Raw genomic sequence first — 24051 nt, 5'->3', positions numbered from 1 at the left:
TCTTCCTCCTCCATTCTTTATATATTAGGCATCATATTCTGTACTTTTTGTCTATCCCTTGATTGACTTTGGGGATAGTTAATTTAAGTTTTCATTTGCTTAGTAATTAGCTGTTCTACTTTCTTTACTGTGGTTTTATTACCTCTGGTGACAGCTATTCCACCTTAGGAATACTTCCATCTATAGCAGTCCCTCCAAAATAGACTGTAGAGATGGTTTGTGGGAGGTAAATTCTCTCAGCTTTTGCTTATCTGGAAATTGTTTAATTCCTCCTTCAAATTTAAATGATAATCTTGCCGGATAAAGTAATCTTGGTTCCAGGCCCTTCTGCTTCATGGCATTAAATACATCATGCCACTCCCTTCTGGCCTGTAAGGTTTCTGCTGAGAAGTCTGATGTTACCCTTTTGGGCTTTCCTTTATATGTGATCTTATTTCTGTCTCTGGCTGCTTTTAACAGACTGTCCTTATCCTTGATCTTTTCCATTTTAATTACTATGTGTCTTGGTGTTGTCTTCCTTGGTTCCCTTGTGTTGGGAGATCTGTGGATCTCCATGGCCTGAGAGACTATCTCCTTCCCCAGATTGGGGAAGTTTTCAGCAACTACCTCCTCAAAGACACTTTCTATTCCTTTTTCTCTCTCTTCTTCTTCTGGTTATTCCTATAATGTGAATATTGTTCCGTTTTGATCTGTCACACAGTTCTCTCAATATTCTTTCATTCTTAGAGATCCTTTTTTCTCTCTGTGCCTCAGCTTCTTTGTATTCCTCTTCTCTAGTTTCTGTTTCATTTATCATCTCCTCCACCATATCCAACCTGCTTTTATTACCCTCCATCGTGCTTTTCAACGACTGGATCTCCAATCTGAATTCATTCCTGAGTTCTTGGATGTCTTTCCGTACCTCCATTAGCAAGTTGATGATTTTTGTTTTGAACTCCCTTTCAGGAAGAGTCCTGAAGTACATGTCATTTAAATCTTTCTCAGGAGTTGTATTAATAATTTTACTCTGGACCAGGTTTCTTTCACGTTTCCTATTTGTATATGGTGCCCTCTAGTGTCCAGAAGCTCTATTCTGGAGCTGCTCATCCCCTGAAGCAATGTCTGGGGTCACAGGGGAGCAGTATTGGTGCCTGGGGGGAGAGAAGAGCTGTTCCCCGCTTCCCGGCTGCTGTGCCTGTCTCCACTGCCTGAACCAGTGGGCCGAGCACACAGGTATAAGCTTTTGTCCCAGAGCAGCCAGATATGGATCCCTGCTTTCCACAAGCGGCCGGAATCCCAGTCTCCCCAGGAACTCCACCTGTCCCAGTTTTCCAACCCCGTAATCAGAAGAGTATGATGAAAGCACCATGAAATGTAGGTTTGTGCTCCCAGCGCAGATCTCTGGAGCTAGGTATTCAGCAGTCCCAGGCCTCCACTACCTCCCTGCTCAGTTTCTCTTCCTCCCGCCGGTAAGCTGGGCTGTGGGAAGAGCTTGGGTCCCGCCGAACCACAGCTTTGGTATGTTACCCTTTTCGGTGAGATCTGCTCTTTTCTCCAGGTGTATGTAGTCTGGCGCCGTCCTCTTTCCTGTTGCTCTCTCAGGATTAGTTGCACCAAGTATATTTTCTAATTGTATCCAGTTTTAGGAGGAAGCCTCTATGTCTCCTCTCATGCCGCCATCTTTAATCCTTTTTCACTGTATACTTTTAACTACCACTTTGGTAACCCCTTTATTTTCCCCATCTGAAAACGATTATTTCTTAATCTCTACAACTCATAACAAAGTCATTTACTATATAGTGTAATATGTGACGTCTCTTCCAATGGATTTTTTAGGAAAATTATCTTTTATATACTTCTAATTTCTCCTTTCCTTGAAGGCAGACATTTGGATAAACAAGAAGTAAGCAAGAAGAGCAATTTTTTTTTTTTAAAAGACCTCAGTACGGAAATGTAAATTATTTCAACTATTGTGGAAAGCAGTATGGAGGTTCCTCAAAATAGACATACCATTTGACCCAGGAATTCCACTTCTAGGAATTTACCCTAAGGATGCAGCACTCCAGTTTGAAAAAGACAGATGCACCCCTATGTTTATCGCAGCACTATTTACAATAGCCAAGAAATGGAAACAACCTAAGTGTCCATCAGTAGATGAATGGATAAAGAAGATGTGGTACATATACACAATGGAATATTATTCAGCCATAAGAAGAAAACAAATCCTACCATTTGCAACAACATGGATGGAGCTGGAGGGTATTATGCTCAGTGAAATAAGCCAGGCAGAGAAAGACAAGTACCAAATGTTTTCACTCATATGTGGAGTATAAGAACAAAGAAAAACTGAAGGAACAAAACAGCAGCAGAATCACAGAACCCAAGAATGGACTAACAGTTACCAAAGGGAAAGGGACTGGGGGGGATGGGTGGGAAGGGAGGGATAAGGGTGGGGAAAAAGAAAGGGGACATTACAATTAGCATGTATAATCTGGGTGGGGCATGGGGAGGGCTGTGCAACACCGAGAAGACAAGTAGTGAATCTACAGCATCTTACCACGCTGATGGACAGTGACTGTGATGGGGTGTGGGGGGGGACTTGGTGAAGGGGCGAACCTAGTAAACATAATGTTCTTCATGTAATTGTAGATTAATGATAACAAATATAAATATATATATATTTAACACACACACACACACACACACAAAGACCCCGGTATATTTAACACACACACACACACACACACACACACAAAGACCCCGGTATATTTAACACACACACACACACACACACACACACACACACACACACACACACACACACACACAGACCCCGGTATATTTAACACACACACACACACACCACACACACACACACACAAAGACCCTGGTATATTTAACACACACACACACACACACACACACACACAAAGACCCCGGTATATTTAACACACACACACACACACCACACACACACACACACAAAGACCCTGGTATATTTAACACACACACACACACACCATACACACACACAAAGACCCCGGTACCCAAACCTCTGAAAATATTGTAAAGTGAACTCTTTGAAATAAGAAAATGCTAGGAGCTACTTTAAAAACACACAGAATAATAGGATGTTAAATTAGAAGAATTTAATTCATTATTGGCAGATTGGTGGTATTTCCCACCCCCCAGTTCATTTCATAAAGAAGAGCTTCTCACCAAAAGCCAGATGAAAAGATTTTTATAAGGTTATAAGAATGGCAAAGATTTGCCTTCTAAAGGCAGAAAAGAAAGTAGGAAGTACTTTTCACTCATGGGATTGGAGAGTAAATAATGGTAAAGAACAGGCTAGAAGATACCAGGAAAGAAGAAAGTTTGTTCACTGCTGGTGGGAAGGAACACTTGTATGGCCACCCTGAAGGGCCCCCACCCATAAGATGGCGAACTTCCTCCTTCTCTTACGGGTCCTCGGTTCCCGCCGGCACCACCTGAAGCCCAATCACCCCTCGCCCCCCTCCCAATCCCAGCACCTAGCCAATAGCCACCAGCCCCGTAGAAGTGACACCTCAATCACCCCATGCCCCTTCCTATATAACCCAGCACCTTTCCCTAATAAAGCGGAATTCTCCGGTGAATTGCTGCTGTGTGTCGCTCCCTTCCTTTCATTGGTGCCGAAACCCGGGAGACGGGACACCCCAACTGGGCCCCGTCTTCTCCCGACACCAGCAGCAGCTTGCCCTCGTCCTCTTTTTCCGGTGCTGGCTCCTCACACTCACCACTCCTCTCTGGCCTTTGGGTAAGTTTTCCCCTGGAGCGGGCCGCTCTTCCCCGAGCTATCGCAGCGCCATTGACCGTGATCGTCCGGCAAGGCCCTGACGCTCGGGGACGAGGAGGGAACTCTCCCCACCTTAGGCCTTCACGGCTGCGGCGGACCCTCAGGCCCCTCCTCCAACAGCCATGAACGAGGCGACTCCTTTGCGGATGAGAACGCTCCCTTCCCCCCCCCTTCCGTTCCTTCCGCCGAAAATTCCTAGTACTGGGTACCTCGGACTCCGGCACTCTGCCTTCTTAGAGAAGTCTGGGTGACGACCCACACTTCCTAGAAACCGACTCGTATACGAGTTTCCGCAGACCCCCAAGGATCATCGGGGACGCCCTTGGTCTCCTTGCGGTCGGCTCCCAGTCTGAGGATCCCCTTTCGTCTTCCCCTGTTCATCTCCTTCTCTGTCCTTTAGCCATGGGAGCCTCCTCATCCCTCCCTGAAAGTTCACCTCTTGAATGCCTGCTCAAGCATCTAGCCACCCTCTCCCTGACGCCTGATATAAAACCAAAACTTCTCCGCAAATACTGCTCCCAAGATTGGCCGACATGCCCCCTAGACAATCACAACCAATGGCCCACAGGGGGAGCTCTTGATCCTAACATCACTCGCGATCTCTTTAACTTCTGCCAGCGCCTGAAAAACTGGAAGGAGATTCCCTATACTGAAGCTTTCCGTCTCCTCCTCCCGCCCCCCTCGCCGCCACCGCCTCCTCCCCCCACATCCCCCCAAGTTCTCCTAGCCTGCAAGCCGTCTCCCCCGCAGAAGCCTCCCACCCACTCCCTTCTCCCTCCTCTCCTACAACAGCCCCTTCCCCTTCCTCCACCACCATCTCCTCCCCCACCTCAAACCCCTGCAGATCAAGCCTGAGCCTTTCAGCCCCCCTCTAACTAAGTCCCAGGAGCCTCCTCCGTCTTTGCCCCCATCACCTGTTTCTCCCCCACAGACTGAGCCAGAACCCTTCAGTCCCCCACCGCCGTGGGTCTCTGCTCTCGAGATATCTTCGCCTGCTGCTTAACAGCAGGTCTGAAAAACGCCAGCTCGTAAAGTAGTCAATTTTCAAAAGCTCCAAGACATAATTCAAAGGAGGGAGGAAGCTCCCTCCAAGTTCTTAGACAGACTCACTCAAGCCCTATTACAGGACACCAGCCTGGACCCGGAAACGCCTGACGGGAGACATGTCCTTATGACATACTTCCTAGCTCAAAGCTACCCCGACATTAAAGCTAAACTCAAGAAGTTGGAACAGGGCCCCGCTACCCCACAGACTGAGATCCTAACAGTGGCCTTTAAAGTCTTCCATAACCGGGAGGAGGAGAAAGAACGCCGTAAACAAAAGGCTGATCAGGCCAATTTCCAAATGTTGGCCCAGCTGATAAAACCACAACCTGGGCACTCCTCTACAAACAAGCCCCCCCCCCCCCCAGGAGCTTGTTTCAAGTGCGGAAAAGAGGGACATTGGTCAAGGGCGTGCCCCTCCCCCAGATCTCCTACCACCCCATGCCCCAGATGCCACAAAAAGGGCCACTGGGGGTCTGATTGCCCAGCCACCTGAAGGGGAGGCTGGACGAACAACCCCCATCCTAAGCCCGCAGTAGTGGGGCTGGCAGAAGAAGATTGACGGGGCCCGGGGGCTTCTCACCCGACCATTTCCATCACCAAACAGGAGCCCAGGGTTACCTTAATAGTAGACGGTCGCCCCATCTCCTTCCTCCTAGATACAGGAGCCACCTTATCAGTCTTGCGGGAATACCGGGGCCCTACCACGCCTGCCATTACTCCTATAGTCGGGGTAGGAGATAAACAGATTTTCCCAATAAAAACACCCCCCCTTTTATATACAATCCAAGACAATCCCATACCTTTCTCCCACTCCTTCCTGGTTATGCCCCAGTGTCCCATCCCTTTACTAGGACGGGACATCCTTTCTCTCCTCCATGTTTCCATAACTATATCCACTCCCACAGCCCCCAGCACTCCCTTTCTAATGGCCCTCATAGCCGACGACCCCCCTCTACCCAATGAAAGCTCCAGTTCCGCCCTCATACACCCTGTAAATCCCAAAGTTTGGGACATTACAAGCCCCTCCATGGCTCTATGTCCTCCTGCCTCTATCAAATTACGTAACCCCTCTCAGTATATCTGTCAGGCCCAATACCCCCTAACCACTTCAGCCCTCATAGGCCTCCAACCCATAATTCAAGATCTTTTAAACAAAAATTACCTCAGACCCACTCACTCCCCATTTAATACCCCCATATTAGCTGTTAAAAAAACCAACGGATCTTTCCGCCTTGTCCAAGACCTTCACCTCGTCAACATGGCCATCGTCCCTATCCATCCCTTAGTTCCAAATCCATCACCCTGTTATCGCGGATCCCTGCCTCGGCCTCCCACTTCTCAGTCCTAGATCTCAAGGACGCATTTTTTTTTTCTATCCCTCTGGACCCCTCCTCCCAAGATTTTTTACAGAAAACGGCTCCTCTCTGACCTGCCCGTTCACAAAACCAAGACAGAAATCCTTTCCTTTCTAGGCCTGGCTGGGTATTTTAGAGCGTGGATCCCTAACTTCTCCCTGTTGGCAAAACCCCTATATGACCTCAGCAAGGGTCCCCCTGAAGAACGATTATCCTCCTCACCCCGACACTCCTTCATTAAGCTCCGTCAAGCCCTTGTGGAAGCCCCAGCTCTCCATCTTCCCGATTTTTCGAAGCCCTTCTCATTATACATTCATGAGAGGTCAAGTTCTAGGAGTCCTAGGCCAACATTATGGCCCAACCTTTGCCCCAGTAGCTTATCTTTCCAAGCAATTAGACCCCACAGTTCGGGGATGGGCCCCCTGCCTACGGGCATTAGCCGCTGGACAGCTCTTGCAGAAGGAAGCTCATAAACTGACATTCGGGGCGCTCCTTACCATTCTGTCCCCACATCACCTAAAGGATCTCTTAACCTACAAAAGTTTACAGACTCTCCCTCCCTCCAGACTCCTGACCTTACTGTCCTCTTTCCTCCAAAATCCCGTTCACCCCCTTTGCCATCCATACCCGAATCATGACTTTTTCCTCCTTTACTGCTCCCTCACTCTCTCTCTTTTTTTCCTCATTCCTATTGTCTTCCCCGCCATCCCAGCCTCCTTTGTATGGCGATTCAAAGTCAGACAGACTTACACACAGCACAGCATCAAACAAAAATCACTGCCCTCATTGCCACATCAGACTGCCCTCTGAAAGGCTGCTCCGAGCCTTTATACCTCCACTTTCCTCCCTCCACCGAAGTGTTCACTAGCAGCTACCTTTATTCTCCCTACCTCTGCTTCCTCTATGACCAAAAACAAGCCTGTTGCAGGTGATGGCCAGACACATACGGGGATGTCCCTACTGGTCTTGTGCCATTCACTACATGGGTAACTCCCGGTACCCACAGTATTACTCCTCCAACCCATTCTCTTTAATACTAACAAACCCCTTCCTTACCTGGCTTTGGCCCATTGCTGGCCCTATAATAATTATTCTCCTCGCCTGTCTCTTCTTGCCTTGTAAAGTTTATCAAATTCCAAGTTGGTAAAATCTCTAATCAAACTTTCAACCAGCTTTTACTCAGGAACTACCAGCTTTTAGCCACAGAAGATCCCTCACCCTCACGTAACCTCCTCACCACACGCTGAGATGGACCCCTCTCTCCGCTGGAAACTGTTCCTGGAAACAATGGCCACAGACGCCTGGCTTCTGGCACCCATATCCTCTTAGCACCATTAGAATCAACAAGTCCTCGACCCATGGTTACAGGGAACCTTCATTGATTTCCTATCTGAAGAAGTCCACATCTACTTGTCCTTACTGTGGGGAGTCCTATCAACCCTTTCCTCCCGGTCCTCAAGCCCTCACTCCCTTCTCCGCCCCCGTTCAGCAGGAAGCAGTCAGAGAGAAAGCAACATCCACAACCCCATAGAGGAGAAAGGGGGGAATGAAGGGCCCCCACCCATAAGATGGCGAACTTCCTGCTTCTCTTACGGGTCCTCGGTTCCCGCCGGTACCACCTGAAGCCCAATCACCCCTCGCCCCCCTAATCCCAGCACCTAGCCCATAGCCACCAGCCCCGTAGAAGTGACACCTCAATCAGCTCATGCCCCTTCCTATATAACCCAGCACCTTTCCCTAATAAAGTGGAATTCTCCGGTGAATTGCTGCTGTGTGTCGCTCCCTTGCTTTCACACCCCAGAGAGGTACCAGCATATACTAAAACTCACATACCCCATGTGGAAGCAATTCTACTTTTGGGAATACATCCTAGAGAAATCTTAGATATATGCTTAAGGGGACATACACAGAATGTCCTGTTACTTTACTTGCAAATACAACAAAAACTGTTAACTCTTTTAATGTCTACAACATGTAACAATATGCTTAATGTCTGCAGATAGAGGAACAGATAAACTGTAGCTTAAGACTGACAATGAAAGAGCATATATTAGTAAAATGAATGAAGTACAACTAAATGTATCAGTATCAAAAGGCCTTAAAAGTGCAAATACTGAGTGAAAGGAAAGTTGCAGAAAAATATGAGAATAAGTATCTTTTATGTAAACCTTCAAAACATATGAACAATATCTTGGTTATAGTTATGTGTTTATGTAATAAAAGTATGGACTGGATATTCATGAGAGTGTTGTTTTTGGGAACAACAGAGTGGACTTCATTTTTATCACTTATGTTTTATTTGGAGAACAATTTGAAGTAAAGATGAACATGTGATTCAGGGTGGAGGATATGTGTTTATTGATTATAGTGCTCCCTGTATTTCACTGAAATTTTAGAATCTTTCTCAAAAAATTACAGGATTACATTAAGAGGTGGAACAAAATGATAAGCTTTATGCAACTAATTGATGAGATTTTTTAAGTTAAAAAATAACTAAATCATACATGGTTTCTTTTCAAAGAATGTGAATAAAATAAAACATACCTGCTGTGTGCTTGGATAATATGGTTGACGTAAAGAAAACAGTCCCCTAATCAACTGATGTAAACCACAGTGCAACACAGAGGAAAGAGTATAGGTTTTTATAAGCAGTAAGACCTGGCTTCCCAGTTTTGTTCCACCAGTAATTTAACCTCTTTGAGCTTTAGCTTTAGACATTTCATCTATAAAATATGGATAATAATATTTATTTCATGAGAACATGAGGGATAAGTAAGTTTATAAAATGCGAGCCAACCTGATGTACACAGGAAACGACAGCTGCTGCTGACCATGACACTTGTTACTAGTAACTGAAGAGAGGTGACCTGGGATGCTACATGGAGACTCCCAGGATAGAATGAGTCAAAGGATAAACACTGGTTGCTGTCTTCAGCATGTGGTCAGGGCAGAGAACCTTGATTTTAAACCCTATAGCCAGTTAGTCAAATAGAAATTAAAATATGTGACATCTAGTACCTGCTTTAAAATATCCTAGGAAGAGATTACCAAAATGCTGATTCATTGGGCATACAGGATTCATTATGATAGTATCTCCACTTTTATGTAATCTTAGAAAAGGAGGGAAAGAAAGAAGGAACAAACAAGTCAAAGATCCAATGCAAAAAAAGCAAGTTAACCTAGAATGGAGGAAAGAAATTCTCCCAGCTATCCTGGCTTGGTTAAAACAATCGCTTATGATTAACCAATCCCTTTATTCTGACTGTATGAGCGTCATTCTGTAGGCAACATGGAGTGTTGCTGTGGCTGCAGAGCTGGGTATGGACATTCCCCCTACAGATGTGGTGGTATATATTTCTTAGAAATCAAGAACGTTTCTGTATATTTACATGAAAAAAAAGTTTTATTAATATAGAAAAACATTTTTGAGGTGCAGCAGAAACTGCTACTTGGACAACAATATCCAGTCTTTGCTTCTTTCTCATAGTAATAGAGACTCTCAAAGTAATAGAGCTTCTAGGGGGACATGGACACACAGAATACTAACTGAATTTCCCATTTCCCAGCCCCCTCACACCTAGGTTTGGCCATCTGATCTGGTTAAAGGGATGTGAACAGAAATGAGGAGGGCAACTTTTGGGTTATGCCTCTTCCCACCCTCTCTTCCCCTTCCCTCTTCTTGCTGGCCAGAAATATGAACTTGATGGCATGAGAGGAAGCGGGTATCTTAGCCCATTAGCTGAAAACCAAATTTTGAGAATGTCAGAGTAACAAGATAGGGGTTAGAACCAATATACCAGAGCTAACTACTAGTCTTTTATGTGTGACTGAAAATAAGAAATAAACTTATTTTAGCCTTTGGCTTTGTTTTAGTAGATGAACCTTTTTCTAAGACAAGAGACTTCACATTTTCTAAATACATCAAACTTAATAATTCACTGCATAGGCCTAATTATGTATCATCTAAGCTAACAAAGAAAGCAGAAACCTTAAAGAAAAACAATACTTGGACCTATTTTAATTTCTTTTCCAAAATTCCATGCATCTGACTTGCTTTTTCCTCCTTGTACCAACTTCTATCCTCATACTTGGCTGCTTAAAAATTTCTAGAATATGACACACTTAATTTTTCCAAGAGCCAAATAAAGACATGGTATCCCAAGTTGGCCACAGGAGGGCAGTTTTTACTAGCAGAGCTTATCCTCTAGGAGCATTCCACTCACAAAACTAATTTACTCCCCACCCCCATCACTTTGTTCTAAAAATCTGAGGAGAAGAAGTCTGGCATACTATTGGGAAAATTCTATGTGTAGTAAAGACACAAGGAAGGCTCTTAAGTAGCACACTATCAATCTCAAACTAGGTTTTCTTTTTTTTTAACAACACAGTATTTTGGTCTAGAACCTAAACTCACCATCTCTTTTCTTCCCATTCCACAGTGCTTCTCTCTGTATTCCTCATTTCCTAATAGTTTCAAAAAGTAGATATTTTGTTCTCTATTTTCATAAATACCTCACTTTGATTCATGCTTTAATTCAATGTTTCTATTTCTCCCCTCCCTGTGCAAGTCAGAATTTACTTTAGCAACTGAGGTAAGGATTCTGTATGTGGTTTTCCCTCCAGACGTTGAAAAATACAGCCAACTGCAATTCAGTTCTCAGTAATAACTGTTAATCACGGTACTCATGCATGCATACCATACACTGGATTTATCCTCAGTCACTAACAGCTACTATTATTTACTAAGTGACTGCTTTGTGTTAGGCCCCTTGTACACAACCATCTCTAACAATTCTCCTACAACTCTGAAGGACTAAGGGTATTAATCCCTTTTACTAGATAAGAAAACAAGGTTCAGAAACATAAACCTGCCCGTCTTACACAAATAATGAGTGGCTGAGATCTGAGATGTGTAACAAGCTCTAATTCCAAAGTTCATGCTCCTTTCATTCTGCCATCTGCTTCCTTCCCAATGAGCCCATTAATTCCTCAGCTATTCCTTTTCATAGCAAAAGCAGCACCTCTCTCTACTTTCATGACAAAGAATAAGCTATGCTTCTATTATGCCTAAATTGTACGGAAGGTAAAACAGCACCACTTTTCTCACCCTTCTGTTTCCTGCAGAGTTTCTAGAAATGCACTTCAGCAATCACCATGGACAGTCTGTACTTGCAGACAGCTCTTTTCTTGAATCCAAAGCATATACTAAATTTCCTGGAGAAACAGGAAATCTTTTCTCATGCTTTATTACTGCTTCTCTGTAGTTCTTTTACACTCTTCTGGGGCTTTTCTTTTCACGTGCCTTGAACTTTATTCAGGGTACCCTAGTGTAAGGGTATTCACTTTCTCTTAGTCCTAACACTGCCATTAGGTAGGTAGCAATGTGACAAGAAAGCCAATACAGTTGTTCAGCATTACTTGAATGATTTGTGAAATACAAAGTGGCAGAAAGTAGAAACTAACTTGTTTAAAGCTTCTGAGCATAAACAGCAATGCTATGTTGACTCAGAAATCTAAATCTACTGATACCATGTATCTCTAGGTAAAGCAAAATAGACTCTGAAGAACACAAAGGATATACCCGAGTAGGGAGTCCAGATAACAATAACTGACTGATTCATGAAAGGACTGACAAAGTACTTATCCCAAAGGCCAAAGGAAGAGAGGGAGCTTTGGGAAGCAGGTGGGAGTGCCTTAGCAATCCTGACTATAGAAGCCCCAAAGCCAAATTTGATTCTGTAGCTCCATGGTTCCTAAATGTGCCTATCCATGTGAATCAGTAGGAGAGCTTATTAAAAGTCCACATTCCCAGGGCCCCCAGAGAGATTCTGAATCAGTAAGTATGAGATTGGGGCCTTGGTATCTAGATGTTTTTAATAATCAGATCAGTCTTATGACCAGATAAGCTTGGGAAAGTGGATAATGGAGTGTTACAGATTTCAGAACCATCTATATAACACTATGAATTTTTATCTCGATTCATATGTAGCTATCTAGACTAACCAAATACCTAAAACCATTTCTATTTTAAAGGATGCCTCTCAAAACAATTCATCCCCCCTACACAGGCTGGCTTTCAAGTTCAGAAACAAACACTTAACACACAATAATCTTAATACCTTTAGAACAAATCTGCCCAAAAGTGAGATAATTAACTCTGGGAATTCTAAAAGCATGCTTAGGTTCCAGACAATGGCTCACAAATTTTAGTTAGTTCTGGGATAAATTTTGGAGTCAGCAGACCTGGGTTTAAATCCTCTGTCGTTTATTAATTGTATGCTCCCAAGGAAGTTGCTTAATCTCTCAGAGCCACAATATCGTCATTTGTAAAATGGGTGGTGCAAGGGAGTATATATCCACCTTGCCAGGTTGTTTAAGCATTATAGACAGTGTACTAATAAGGGCATGACCTACTTAGGCATTCATAAGCACTACTTATGCAGGCAAACATTGATCTATGCTATTTCACAGTTCTCCACAATACAGTAATTCCTCACACCTCCATATCATAAAAAGATAAACTCTCTATAGAGACAAGAATCATTACAGAGATCATATAGGCTGGACATCAGATAGCACTCTCCTATCAGAAGTAAACAGAATAGTAGACCTCGGTCCTGTCAATTAACCCATTTTAGACTTGAATCAAGTGGGAAGTTGTGTCCATGAAGTCAATCACCTTCACTGCAAGGGAGAGAACACAGCATTCCTCTGCTTCTGCTGTTCCTGGACCCTCTATAATACATGTTCTGCTCATGGCAATGAGCAGATGGGTTTAACATCACTGACTTGCTTTACTAACGGGGCTTTCATCTACAGTTTTTCTAGGTTCAGCAACCCTGTCACCCTGAATCTTTTCAGCACTTCTCAATTATGTAGGCAAACAACATTCACTCACATGTTGACCTCCCCATCCCTACCCAATACAAACCTTGGAGGGCTGAATCTTTGGTGCCTGGGCAGTCCCTTCTCCAGCCGTTATGACCTGTTTTTGAGGGGACACAGCTATCATGTGACCCCCTTTCACAGTCACATACTGAGGGAGTGGTGAATGGCTGGCAGCTCCTGTTGTGGGTACATGAGAGGCTTCCCCAGGCTCCTGCTTGATGATTACCTTGCAACAAACATGATAATGGCATTGAATCAGCATCCCATGAAGAAAGCTAATACCTGCATCTATTCTGTTCACAGCACTTGCTGAATCAATGAAGCATGGTCTGTAAGGAATGACTCCACAGCACAAAGCTACTGCTTACATATAGCCTGTAACTGCAATTACAGGGACCGAAAGTGGATCTGGACTTGATCCTGGGTATCTGCAAACTCAACCTAGTCTTTTGTTTCAGATATTGGTGGCACAATGGCAGTGGAGAGAAACACATACACCATTTGTGCTCTCTGAAGTTCCCACCTTGGTGGACTCCAAGGACTGCCCTGTGGGCACTACTAAACGAATAGAAGCATGTCAGAAAGAAGTAGGGTCTGGTCTTAGAATTAAGCCATAGTAAAAAAGTTACATGTTGTTGGGGTAGTGTCAGTCAACTTCAACATTCTACAAAAAAGATCACATAACCAGCCCATATTGACTTGTGGGATTATGCCCTAATCAGGACTTACTTTTGTGAAAGCTCCAAGTCCTCCAGTTATAGGTTTGGGGCTTTGAACCTTAGGGTGACTCCCAATTGGGCAAAGAGGTGGCATAGACGCAAACAAAGAATCTTCCTGCTGTATATGTAAAAATACACATTGTACAATTAGGATAAAATGAGTGATTTCAGAATCCTAGGTATTTATATTTTATACAAAACTGACGTTCTCTAGCAACATAAGCAACTAAAAAACAAAACCAAAAGCCCAAAACTCTTTGGGGTCTTGCAAGCTCCCACATCTGCATTTTAATATTGTTTTAGATAACAAATGCAAAGAAAGGCTATAACTTGGCAAGAACCCTTTCTCATCGTGCCTACTCCCATCACGTGACCTCCAATATTTGGTTGACTATTGGTCTGCAAGTCTAGGCACCTGTCAGATGGTAAGCTACTAGTGTCAGGCATTGTATTTTGTTTCTTTTCTATCCCTACAGCCTAAGCACTATATAAATAAATAAACAGGTTACAGTATTTCAGTATATATTTCTTTTAATATTACTCACAACTTGATTTGTTATCTTTACTCCAAATGAATACCCAGGTCATGGGGATATTTTTCAAAAAAGATTTAAAAAACAAAACAACAGAAAACTTGAATTAGCAAATGCAAAACAACAAAGGTCAACATTCAAAAATACTGTCACTTGTCTCTAATTTTCAAATGCAAAATGCAAATCTCAGTGGCCATTTGCTATAAATAAATGTTAGGGGCAAGAAATAAAGTTAAGAACACTGCTTAGCTGTGTAAGGAAAAGATCATCAACAAACAAAAATAGACTGGCAAAGAATTAAGACCTTCAAGGGAATTCTAAGGGCTGAAAACTTAAAACCATGAAATTATCGTAGAAAAAAACATTTAAGGATTCATCCTACAAAGCTGACCACTAACTTATAAAGGGACAAGAAGGTAGTAATGACACGTAGAAGAATAAGTAGACATTATATATTCTACCTCTTATATAAAAAGAGATACTAAAACATTATGGTATTGGGTAATTTAACAATGTGCCAAAATGTATGCTCCCTCAATGCAGTTTTATTAGAAAGTTGTACCTATTCCAAAATACTGCCAAAATTAAACATTTTACACTCATCATTGTGTCATATGAATTCAGGGATTCATATGACACAAATTACACTGAATTTAGAGAAAAACCTTGTCTGGAGTCAGGCAACTATTCGATATCATCACATAAAGTGCCTAAATATAGGAAATGCTGTGTTAGCACTAGTCCTATAGAAAATGCCCTTTGAATTCTCAGAAGTTCTCAGACAGGAGTTTACACCCCAGGCTCTAGCCCAAAAGCAGCCACTAGGACGACAGGGAGGCTGAACGGGAGGCAAACAGCAGGGGCTGTCCTCCCCAGGGAGCACACAGACAGCGCTCTGATCTCAGCAAGTCAGATCCTATTTAAAGCTCTAAATTTCAAAGAACTTCTTACCCTGATGAAGGAAAAAATGGTGGAAAGGTGAGAATTATTTTCAGGTAGCTAACAGTTGACATGAAAAGGAAATATACTTATTTACTCATTATTGGTGCAAATATTGGGGAAATAAAAGAATATATTGCCAGATGAATATTTTTTAAATGAAAAATGTGTAGCAAAGCTGTCCAAAAAATCATAGTAACTTTTCAAATAGATAGGGGATGACCAACTGACAGAAGTGTTGAGAAACATTTTCCACACTAGGAAAAGATCAAGGGTAAGGTGGGTGAGGGGAGCTAGAGCAGACTGCCTTCAAGATACTTATTCATGTGAAGATTCTGCTTTATGAAATTCCCATTATCAACTGACAAATTCTTATTGAGTTTGAAAATACTGTTTTCAGAAACTAGCAAAGTACAATAAAGCAATAAAATGTTACCTTGACAGCAGATGTAACAAAACTACTTCCATGAATTTTAGGAATAGGGGAACCTGTTCCTTGAGAGGCCTGACAGGCAGTAGAGAGTTTGTTTGTAGGACTTCCTGATAAGGCAGATTTAAAAATAGAGTAAAATTCACAAAATGAAATTTTAGAACATTTTCACCATCTTTCCATTTTTCCCACTATTTATTTTTAATTTCTATGGGCTGAAAACTTAAAACCATGAAATTATCATAGAAAAAAACATTTAAGGATTCATCCTACAAAGCTGACCACTAACTTATAAAGGGACAAGAAGGTAGTAATGACACGCAGAAGAATAAGTACACATTATATATGCTACCTCTTATATAAAAAGAGATACTAAAACATTATGGTATTGGGTAATTTAACAATGTGCCAAAATGTATGCTCCCTCAACGCAGTTTTATTAGAAAGTTGTACCTATTCCAAAATACTGCCAAAATTAAACATTTTACACTCAGTCTACTACTGTCTTTAGGGTCTGATAAAAGTAAGTTACATTATTTACAGTCAGTAATAAGTCAAGACCAAAAATGGTATTTCACCACCTATTCCATTTACCAAACTTGCCTGTAAAGATTTCTGGCTGATTCTTAAAAATAAACATCCTTAAAGGACACCTATTTGGCCTCCCTATGTATATGCAAAAGGTTACTTAGGTGATCTCTGAACGTAGCATTTTTAAAATTACTTCCACAATTATAATCATTGTTAAAGGACATAACTTTTCCAAAAAACTACCTGGAGAAGCCCACCATACAGAGTTCAGTTTCCCTGCAACATACAAAATTTATCTTATTCACAGAAAAGTAAAGATCACTTTTTTATTTGACTGGGGAGAAATACTATATAGCTTACATAGGTTTTCTTGTTCTAAAGTTTAATTTGGAAAAAGTTAATAACCTCACTGCTTACAGGCTCAAAAAAGAATGTCTTCCAAATGAAAACAAATCAACTCCTTGTTTTTTTCAGAAAATTAAGATGGCTCCATTTTTATCTTTGGAAAATAAAAGAAAACTTAAGTAAATTCCTAAAAATATAACTTCTACAGAAACTAAATCTTTCCTTAAAGAAACAGCACTGGAGTTACTTTTCTAGATCCACTCCTCTTGTGTATGGATAAAGATTTCCTTCTGCAATTAGATGGCTACTAAGTCACACTAGGACTTGATTTTAAAAACAATGAAATATTGTACAATTATTGACAAATTTTGAGCAAACACACACCTGTACTGGGAGTGGTGGCTCCTATAACCTGCCCTGGCTTGTCCATGATAACGTAAGGATTATTAATAACAGAGCTGGCAGTGCCTTGCTTCACATGGACAGGAGTGGAAGTTGGGGTTCGAGGCAGTGGTGATGGACTTGGAGTTGATATAGGGGAACCTTTATTAATAAAAAAAGAGAAGAGAAACAAAATAAGCTAAATAAAATAGATACATTCAACCCATCTAAGAAGATGCTGAAGATAACAGAAGAGAGGCAGGGCTGCCAGGACAAAGGTGACAAACTGGGGAAAGAGACAGGACAGTTGCAGGTGCTGAGCAGCACCAGAGGAACTGAGGCCGGGGACCAGTGCGCTTCACTCTCTCCATCCTCATCTGTGGACCAGCAGCACTGGCATCAGAACCATTAGGGAGCTTGTTAGAAACCGTTTCTGAGGTCCTCAGACCACTGAATATAAATCTGTATTTTAACATGATTCCCCCATCCCACCCTCTACCCCAACAGGTGCATTAAAATTAAAAAAGCAGTGCTTTACATAACAGTGTAGAACTGCTGATCCCTAGACAGAAAACCTCTTAACTTGGACGGGTTGTTATAATGCTGGTCATAACTTGAAGACACTGAAATTTGGAAGGGAATAAGTAAACAGCTAGACTTTGGAACCAGGAGTCTTTATTTGCAATTAATTTCTAATAGGAAAATATAAAACTCAACCACCCAAAAGTCTATGTCAATACTATGTCACAGCCACAATCCAGAGAGATTCATGTTCCCACAAAATACTCTCAAAGGTTACCAATGTACTGTTAAACACCCTCAATTGTTTTTTTATTCATCAAATTTGTCTTCCTGAATTTCTCTGAACTTCAAACCAATTTATATGTCAGCCTATTCTACCTCTGAAGCAGCAAGTTCTAAAACACTTCTAAGTGGTAAGGAGAACTCTCTGTTCTTTCCTTTCATCAATTTCAAAGATTTGGCTCATATTTCTCCTTAGCATCAAAGACTCCTTTTTACCCTCTTCACTTAAGTATGATTTAGAAGCCTCCCACTGCCTACATATTTCTGTTGACTCTCTTTCATGCCCATTTTGAGGTGGTACAGCCAAAATCATAAAGTATATTCCCACCAGAAGTTTACCTAACATAAATGTGAAACTGTCATGAGGTAATGGACAATTCAAACTCAGTGAAAATGAAGCCTCACAACAACCTAATGATAATAGGAATGAGTAATTTTCTAGTGTGGTTAGAAAGTATAAAAGGTACTTCAATTCCAAACCAATTCCAACCCTTGAAGCTTAACGCCAAACCAAAAAGCCTCTAATTTTTTTCTATTGCTAAGTTCCATACATCATCTGTTACTGGTTTCTATTACCAGTTTCCATATATGATTTCAAAACTTAATTCCTTCTTCAGTTTCAACCATACATCCTAGCAAACATTTAACCTGTGCTGATTCTAGGGGATGAAAATTTGACTGCTTTGAATTTCCTTTCTTTGCTGATTCAAAAATTATCTCCACATGAATGACTTTTGTTTTTGCTTTGTGACAACTTTGCTTTGCTCATCAATAGTGTTTAGCTCAAATGTTAAATACACAAAACCATGCTTAGAAGAACTTAAAAAAAAAGCCATTGTACTTTGTTTTGTCATTCCAACAATTTTTACACATATCAACTTCACACACATCATCTGTATACCTGAAACAATCTTGCAGCTCATGGTGATAGGCTGGAAGGATTTTCCAGGTGACTCAGGATTAGGAAGCTGACTTTGTGGCACAATTTTGCAGCTTGATGCTATTGGCTGAAAGGCTGAATTGCCATGAGAACAAAATGTAACTTTCTGGGATGTTGTCATTTTGGTGGGTGTTCGTTCCAGTGAAGATGGCAAAGAATAAAATGTAGTGTGCCTCTCAGCTTCAGTGTTGGCTGGGAATCCTGCTTTAAATGAAACAGACAAATGGTAAGTCATCAATTACTTTGAAATAAAACCTTATCACTGTAGGAAAAGAATGAAACAATTATAATCCCATATCATTTCAACAACTATTTAAACCATTCACATTTACCAGTAGTACTTACACTGGTAAATGTAATACAATAATACAATCAACAGTACTTATTGCCCCTTTATACATTTTTGGGTGAAATATAAATATCATCCCTAGAATCATTTCATTAAAATGCTTCTTTCAAAAGATTAGAGAATAATATATAATATAAAAGTAAACAAATTTATTAAGTTCTCCCATTTTTTATATATGAATTGAAAAACTGTTCAGAGAAGAGGAAAAACTCAAAAGCGTTCACTTAATCTAATGATGTTCTATCTTACTAAATGCCAATAAATAAGATGCAACTAAAATTTAAAGAGGAATATGGTTGAGATTTTTGTAAATATAGGCTTAGAGATTAAACTAATATCATTTAGAATCAATTTTATACCTTATATGGATGTTATGTAAGTAAATGGATGTTGTATTGGTATCTAAATAATTATACATTTAAATACTCATTAAATGAAAAAAAATGCCATAGTCAAAATACATTTGTTGATGATGAATCTTATACTACATTTTCAAGTACTTAATATTCAAGTTTTTTGTTCATACAATTAAGGACTGAACCAGAAGTCTTCCTGTAATGTATTAGAAGAAACTATCACAATCATCAAAGAATAAAAATTCAATGCTTTTTGGTGAGCTCTGAATTCTATAAAAAGTCAATAGAACTTTACGAAAAAAACTTTTCTGAGAGGAGTAAGGATTTGGCTATTTTCATAACAGGACTATATAGTAATGCCTATTTAAGGAAAATTTATTCTCCACATACTCTTAAATCTCTGCAGGCAGCAGTTCAACATCGTATTATGCAAATGAGAGAAAATAATGCCCCAGAATGACTCCTCCATATGAGGAAAAAGTGCATTTCCATACAAGAAAAAAATATATTACCTTTCTCTATAGAGGTATCAGGTACTGGCTCATGTGACTGCTTTATTGGTGAGGAAGCTTTCACTGGGGCTGGAATGGTCAAAGGCAAAGATGGTGGGGCATCAGAGATGTCTGACTCGGAGGACTGAGGATAAATGGAGTCTTCTCCAAGGGAGTGCCGGTGGAGCTCAACATCCACTACCTACACAATCAGGCAACAGCTAGGCTCATGAATCCATCATCAATGCCACAGAAAGCCCCAAACTGTCTAAGAACATGGTACTCTAAGTGATGTGACAAATGATTTCTAATCACACTTCAAAGATAGTTTCAATCTCAAGAACAAAAAGACTTAGATCAGAATCTAATCTAGTCTGGTTTATTAACAGATAACTCAGTGAAACCAATGATTAAATTGAGGCCTTTCCATTTGCTGTTTCTACATCTTGGAAAAGTCTTTCCCCAAATCTTTGCATGACTACCTCTTTCTCATCATAAGTCTCAAATATCATTTTCTCAGAGAGGTTTTTCCTAACCAACCTACCTAAAGCAACCCCCTTCTCTCCCAGCTCTCTTTTTTATAGCACTTATTTGTAATTGAAATTAACTCATTTGCTTCTTTGTTTGCTTCCCTGCTCCCAACACAATCAAGCACAGAACTCTTTGAGAGTAGTAGCTATCTTATTCACTTCCGTATCCTTAGTACCTGGACTAGTGCCTAGCATATAGTACATACTTGATAAATATTTTCTAATATAATGCAGCATATTTCCTTAAACAGAGTAAGATTTAACTCGTTAATCCTAATTATAATGGCTACAGCTGATCTATGATGAGCTAAAGAAAAATTAGGGGGTATATGGGAAGGAAAAACAAAGTTGGAGGTTTCACATTTACTGATTTCAAAACTTATTACAAAGCCACAGTAATCAAAACTGTGGTACTGGTATAGAGTACCACAACTCAAACTCCAGGGACAAACACTGGAACAAAATACTACCCTCACATACATTATCAACTTATTTTTTACAAGAATGCCAAGACCATTCAATGAGAAAAGGATAGTTTTTTCAACAAATGGCTGGGAAAACTGAATATCCACATGCATCAGAATAAAGGTAGACCATTATCTTAGGCCATATACAAAAATTAACCTGAAATTGATCAAAGACCTAACTGAAGATCTTAAACAATAAAACTCTTAGAAGAAAATATAGGGGCAAAGTTTCATGAAACTGGAATTGGCAGTGATTTCTTGGTATCACACAAAAAGCACAGACCACAGCAAAATTAAATGCTGTGACTAAAAAGGACAAAATCAACAGAGTGAAAAGTCAGTCCACAAAAGGACAGAAAATACTTGTAAATCATACATCTGATAATAAATTAATATCAAGAATACAGAGAGAACTCCTAAAACTCAACAACAAAAAACAAACAATTCAATTCAAAAATGGCAAAGGGTTTAAACAGACTTTCTCCAAAGAAGATATACAAATGGCTAACAAGCACATAAAAAAGGTGCTTAGCATCAATAATCATTAAGGAAGTGCAAACCAAAACCACAATGAAGTACTACCTCACACCCATTAGGATGGCTACCAAAAAAATAGAAAACAAAAAGTTCTGGTTAAGATGTAGAGAAATTGAAATTCTTGTGCACTATTGGTAGGAATATAAAATAGTGCAGCTGCTATGGAGGAGTGTGGCAGTTCCTCAAATATTTTTATTAAAAATACAACTTCTGGGTGTATACCCAAAAGAAGTGAAAACAGTTACTCTAACAGATATATCTTTCTACCACATTCTTAGCAGCAATATTCATAATACTCAAAAGATGGAAGCAACTCAAATGCTGACAGATAAATGGATACACAAAATGTAGTGTGTATATATACATATATACACACAACAGACTAGTATTTAGCCTCTTTAAGAAAGGAAGTTCTGACACATGCTATAACAGGGACGAACGCTGAGAACATCATGCTAAGTGAAATTTATTAGTCACAAAAACAAACACTGTATGATCCCACTTACACGGTACCTAGAGCAGTCTGATGCACAGACTCAGAAAGTAGAAGGGTGGTTGCCAGGGGCTGGGGGGACAGGGCAATGGGCATTAGGGAAAATGGGGACAGTTTCAGTTTTGGAAGATGAAAAGAGTTGTGGAGAGGGACAGTAGCAATGGCTGCCTAAAAATGTGAATGTATTTAACACCACTTAATTGCATGCTTAAAAATGGTTAAAATGGTAAATCTGATGTGTACTTTATCAGTTTTTTAAAAAAAGAAACAAGCAAGGGAGGAAGATAAGCTTATTGGTGTTCATTTTTTTCCTAATTAAGAATGAAGATCAGTTTTCATTCTACTTGTTCCCAAATAATACTATGGCAAAAAAGCCTACCGTCTCTGCTCCAAGAGTCTGCAAGCCAGTGTAAGTTCTATCCAGCTATTGAAAGACAAGAGGAAGAGTGTTAAATTCCATTGTACTTATAAATCTGAGGACACAGTCTTATCTAAAACCCCTTTCATCACACAATTCTTCATACTGTAGGATCTATTTTTTCATAATGTAAACTATCAATTTCATAATGTAAACAATCAAAGACTAGGTTCTAAAAATCTATTCTAAGGATAATCTAAAAATGGAGGAAATTTTATACAAAAAAGATGTTTACTGCAGCATTACCTATAACCACAAACTGAAAACAATATACACATCCAGCAATAGCAAATGCTTAAGTAAACCATGAACAACAACTGTGAAGTATTATGCAGACATTTAGATGATGTTCACAAAGACTATGTAAAAATATTTTAAAAGACAGGAGAAAAATACACATGCAGTGTGATGACACAATTATATACTTAGGCTATATTTACTGAGCACTTTTGAAAAAATAAATGTGAGCTGAGGTAGTGTAGGCAATGCTAATCACTCCCAATGCAGCAGTACCATGGTAAGAAAGAAGTATAAACTGAAGTACTGTTAATAATATAAACAAAGAAGTTTACAATTACATGCAACAGGGCTAAATTATTATTCCTGTATTTTAATTTTTGTCATCACTTTTAAAAAAAGGAGCTGTGGCAGCGTATCAATGTAAACATAATACAGTAAGATCAATTAAGAAAAATGACTAAGATGGGTAGGAAAGAAAGATGGAAGGAAAAATATGAAGCCAATGAGTAAGTTAGTAGATAGGTAAGTAAACAGAAAACTCTAAATGCTTGCAAGAGGTAGATGTCAAGTGGCTGAGTTCCTTAGCAGCCAACACAGACAGGACAACTTGATCATGAGATCTAGTGTTCATAAGAGAAAAGGTAATACAGGATGGATTCATAGTAGTTCCATGGAAGAGACCTGGAGTTTTAATACTTTGATCTTTGCCAATAGTATGACTGTTAAAAAGATATGGGCAATTTTAGGCACCATCAGTTTTCATATTTTCCACAGCAGAGAAATAATGTTTTCTCTGTGATCTTCCATGCACTTTAAAAGAGACATTGATAAAAATAATACTGTTATCAAAATGGCAAGAGGAACTAGGAAGTACAGCATAGAAGAACTGTTACAATAACAGGTTTTGCCTGGAGTAGAAATGATTTACTGAGAGGTATGAAGGCTGTCAATAAACATTTTAGGTTCTTATAAAACAAAAACAAAGTCCTGTTCTGTGCTATTCTAAATTTCCAACTAGGACAAATGAGATTAAGGTTAAAAAAAAAAAGGCAGTTTTAGGTACCTTTATGAAGGAATTTTCCTTAAGTTTATTTACTGAATGGATAAATTGGTTGTTTTGGGAACTGCCATGCTCCACAGTGATGGCTGAGGAGAGGTGACATGAGTACTTGTCAGATGGAGGATATGGGAATTTTATACATTCTGGAAACTTTAAAATTTACATAACTCTAACACTCAAGGGTATTTAGTATTAATATAATTATTAAGTACCAAATACAGATTGTTCTGTACTGCAGAATTTCAGAATACAGAGATCACTATGCATTTAAATAGCGAGGGAAAATTACATAGGAACCTGAAGAATGAAAAGAATTCAGACAAGCATTCAAGAAAGGGAGAGCATGAAAGAAGACACAAGAGAAGAAGGCCCAAGGCATTTCTG

The 24051-nt window shown here is 40.2% G+C and overlaps 1 protein-coding gene across 14 annotated transcripts in view; it reads right to left on the bottom strand.

Annotated features, from left to right (window-relative positions):
• The window catches only part of YEATS2 (YEATS domain containing 2), a 122568-nt gene that overhangs the window by 43742 nt on the left and 54775 nt on the right, over nt 1-24051 (bottom strand). For 12 of the 14 annotated variants that reach the window (XR_008997073.1, XR_008997072.1, XR_008997076.1 and 9 more), the window contains 7 exons: nt 22329-22373; nt 19944-20124; nt 18688-18930; nt 16986-17144; nt 15732-15835; nt 13834-13941; nt 13148-13330 (listed from right to left, as the gene is read on the bottom strand). Coding sequence is in view for 11 of the 14 variants with exons in the window: in XM_057500454.1 (XP_057356437.1) it covers nt 13148-13330; nt 13834-13941; nt 15732-15835; nt 16986-17144; nt 18688-18930; nt 19944-20124; nt 22329-22373 (1023 nt within the window). In the remaining 3 variants the exon portion in view is untranslated. The remainder of the gene's footprint in view (nt 1-13147; nt 13331-13833; nt 13942-15731; nt 15836-16985; nt 17145-18687; nt 18931-19943; nt 20125-22328; nt 22374-24051) is intronic. The other 2 variants (XM_057500446.1, XM_057500452.1) reach the window with 1 other exon arrangement.

The sequence above is a fragment of the Manis pentadactyla genome, chromosome 1, assembly GCF_030020395.1.
Source record: "Manis pentadactyla isolate mManPen7 chromosome 1, mManPen7.hap1, whole genome shotgun sequence".
NCBI classification, from domain to species: Eukaryota; Metazoa; Chordata; class Mammalia; order Pholidota; family Manidae; genus Manis; species Manis pentadactyla.
The sequence above is the reverse complement of the archived record's forward strand: the minus strand, read 5'-3'. Positions and strand labels throughout refer to the sequence as shown.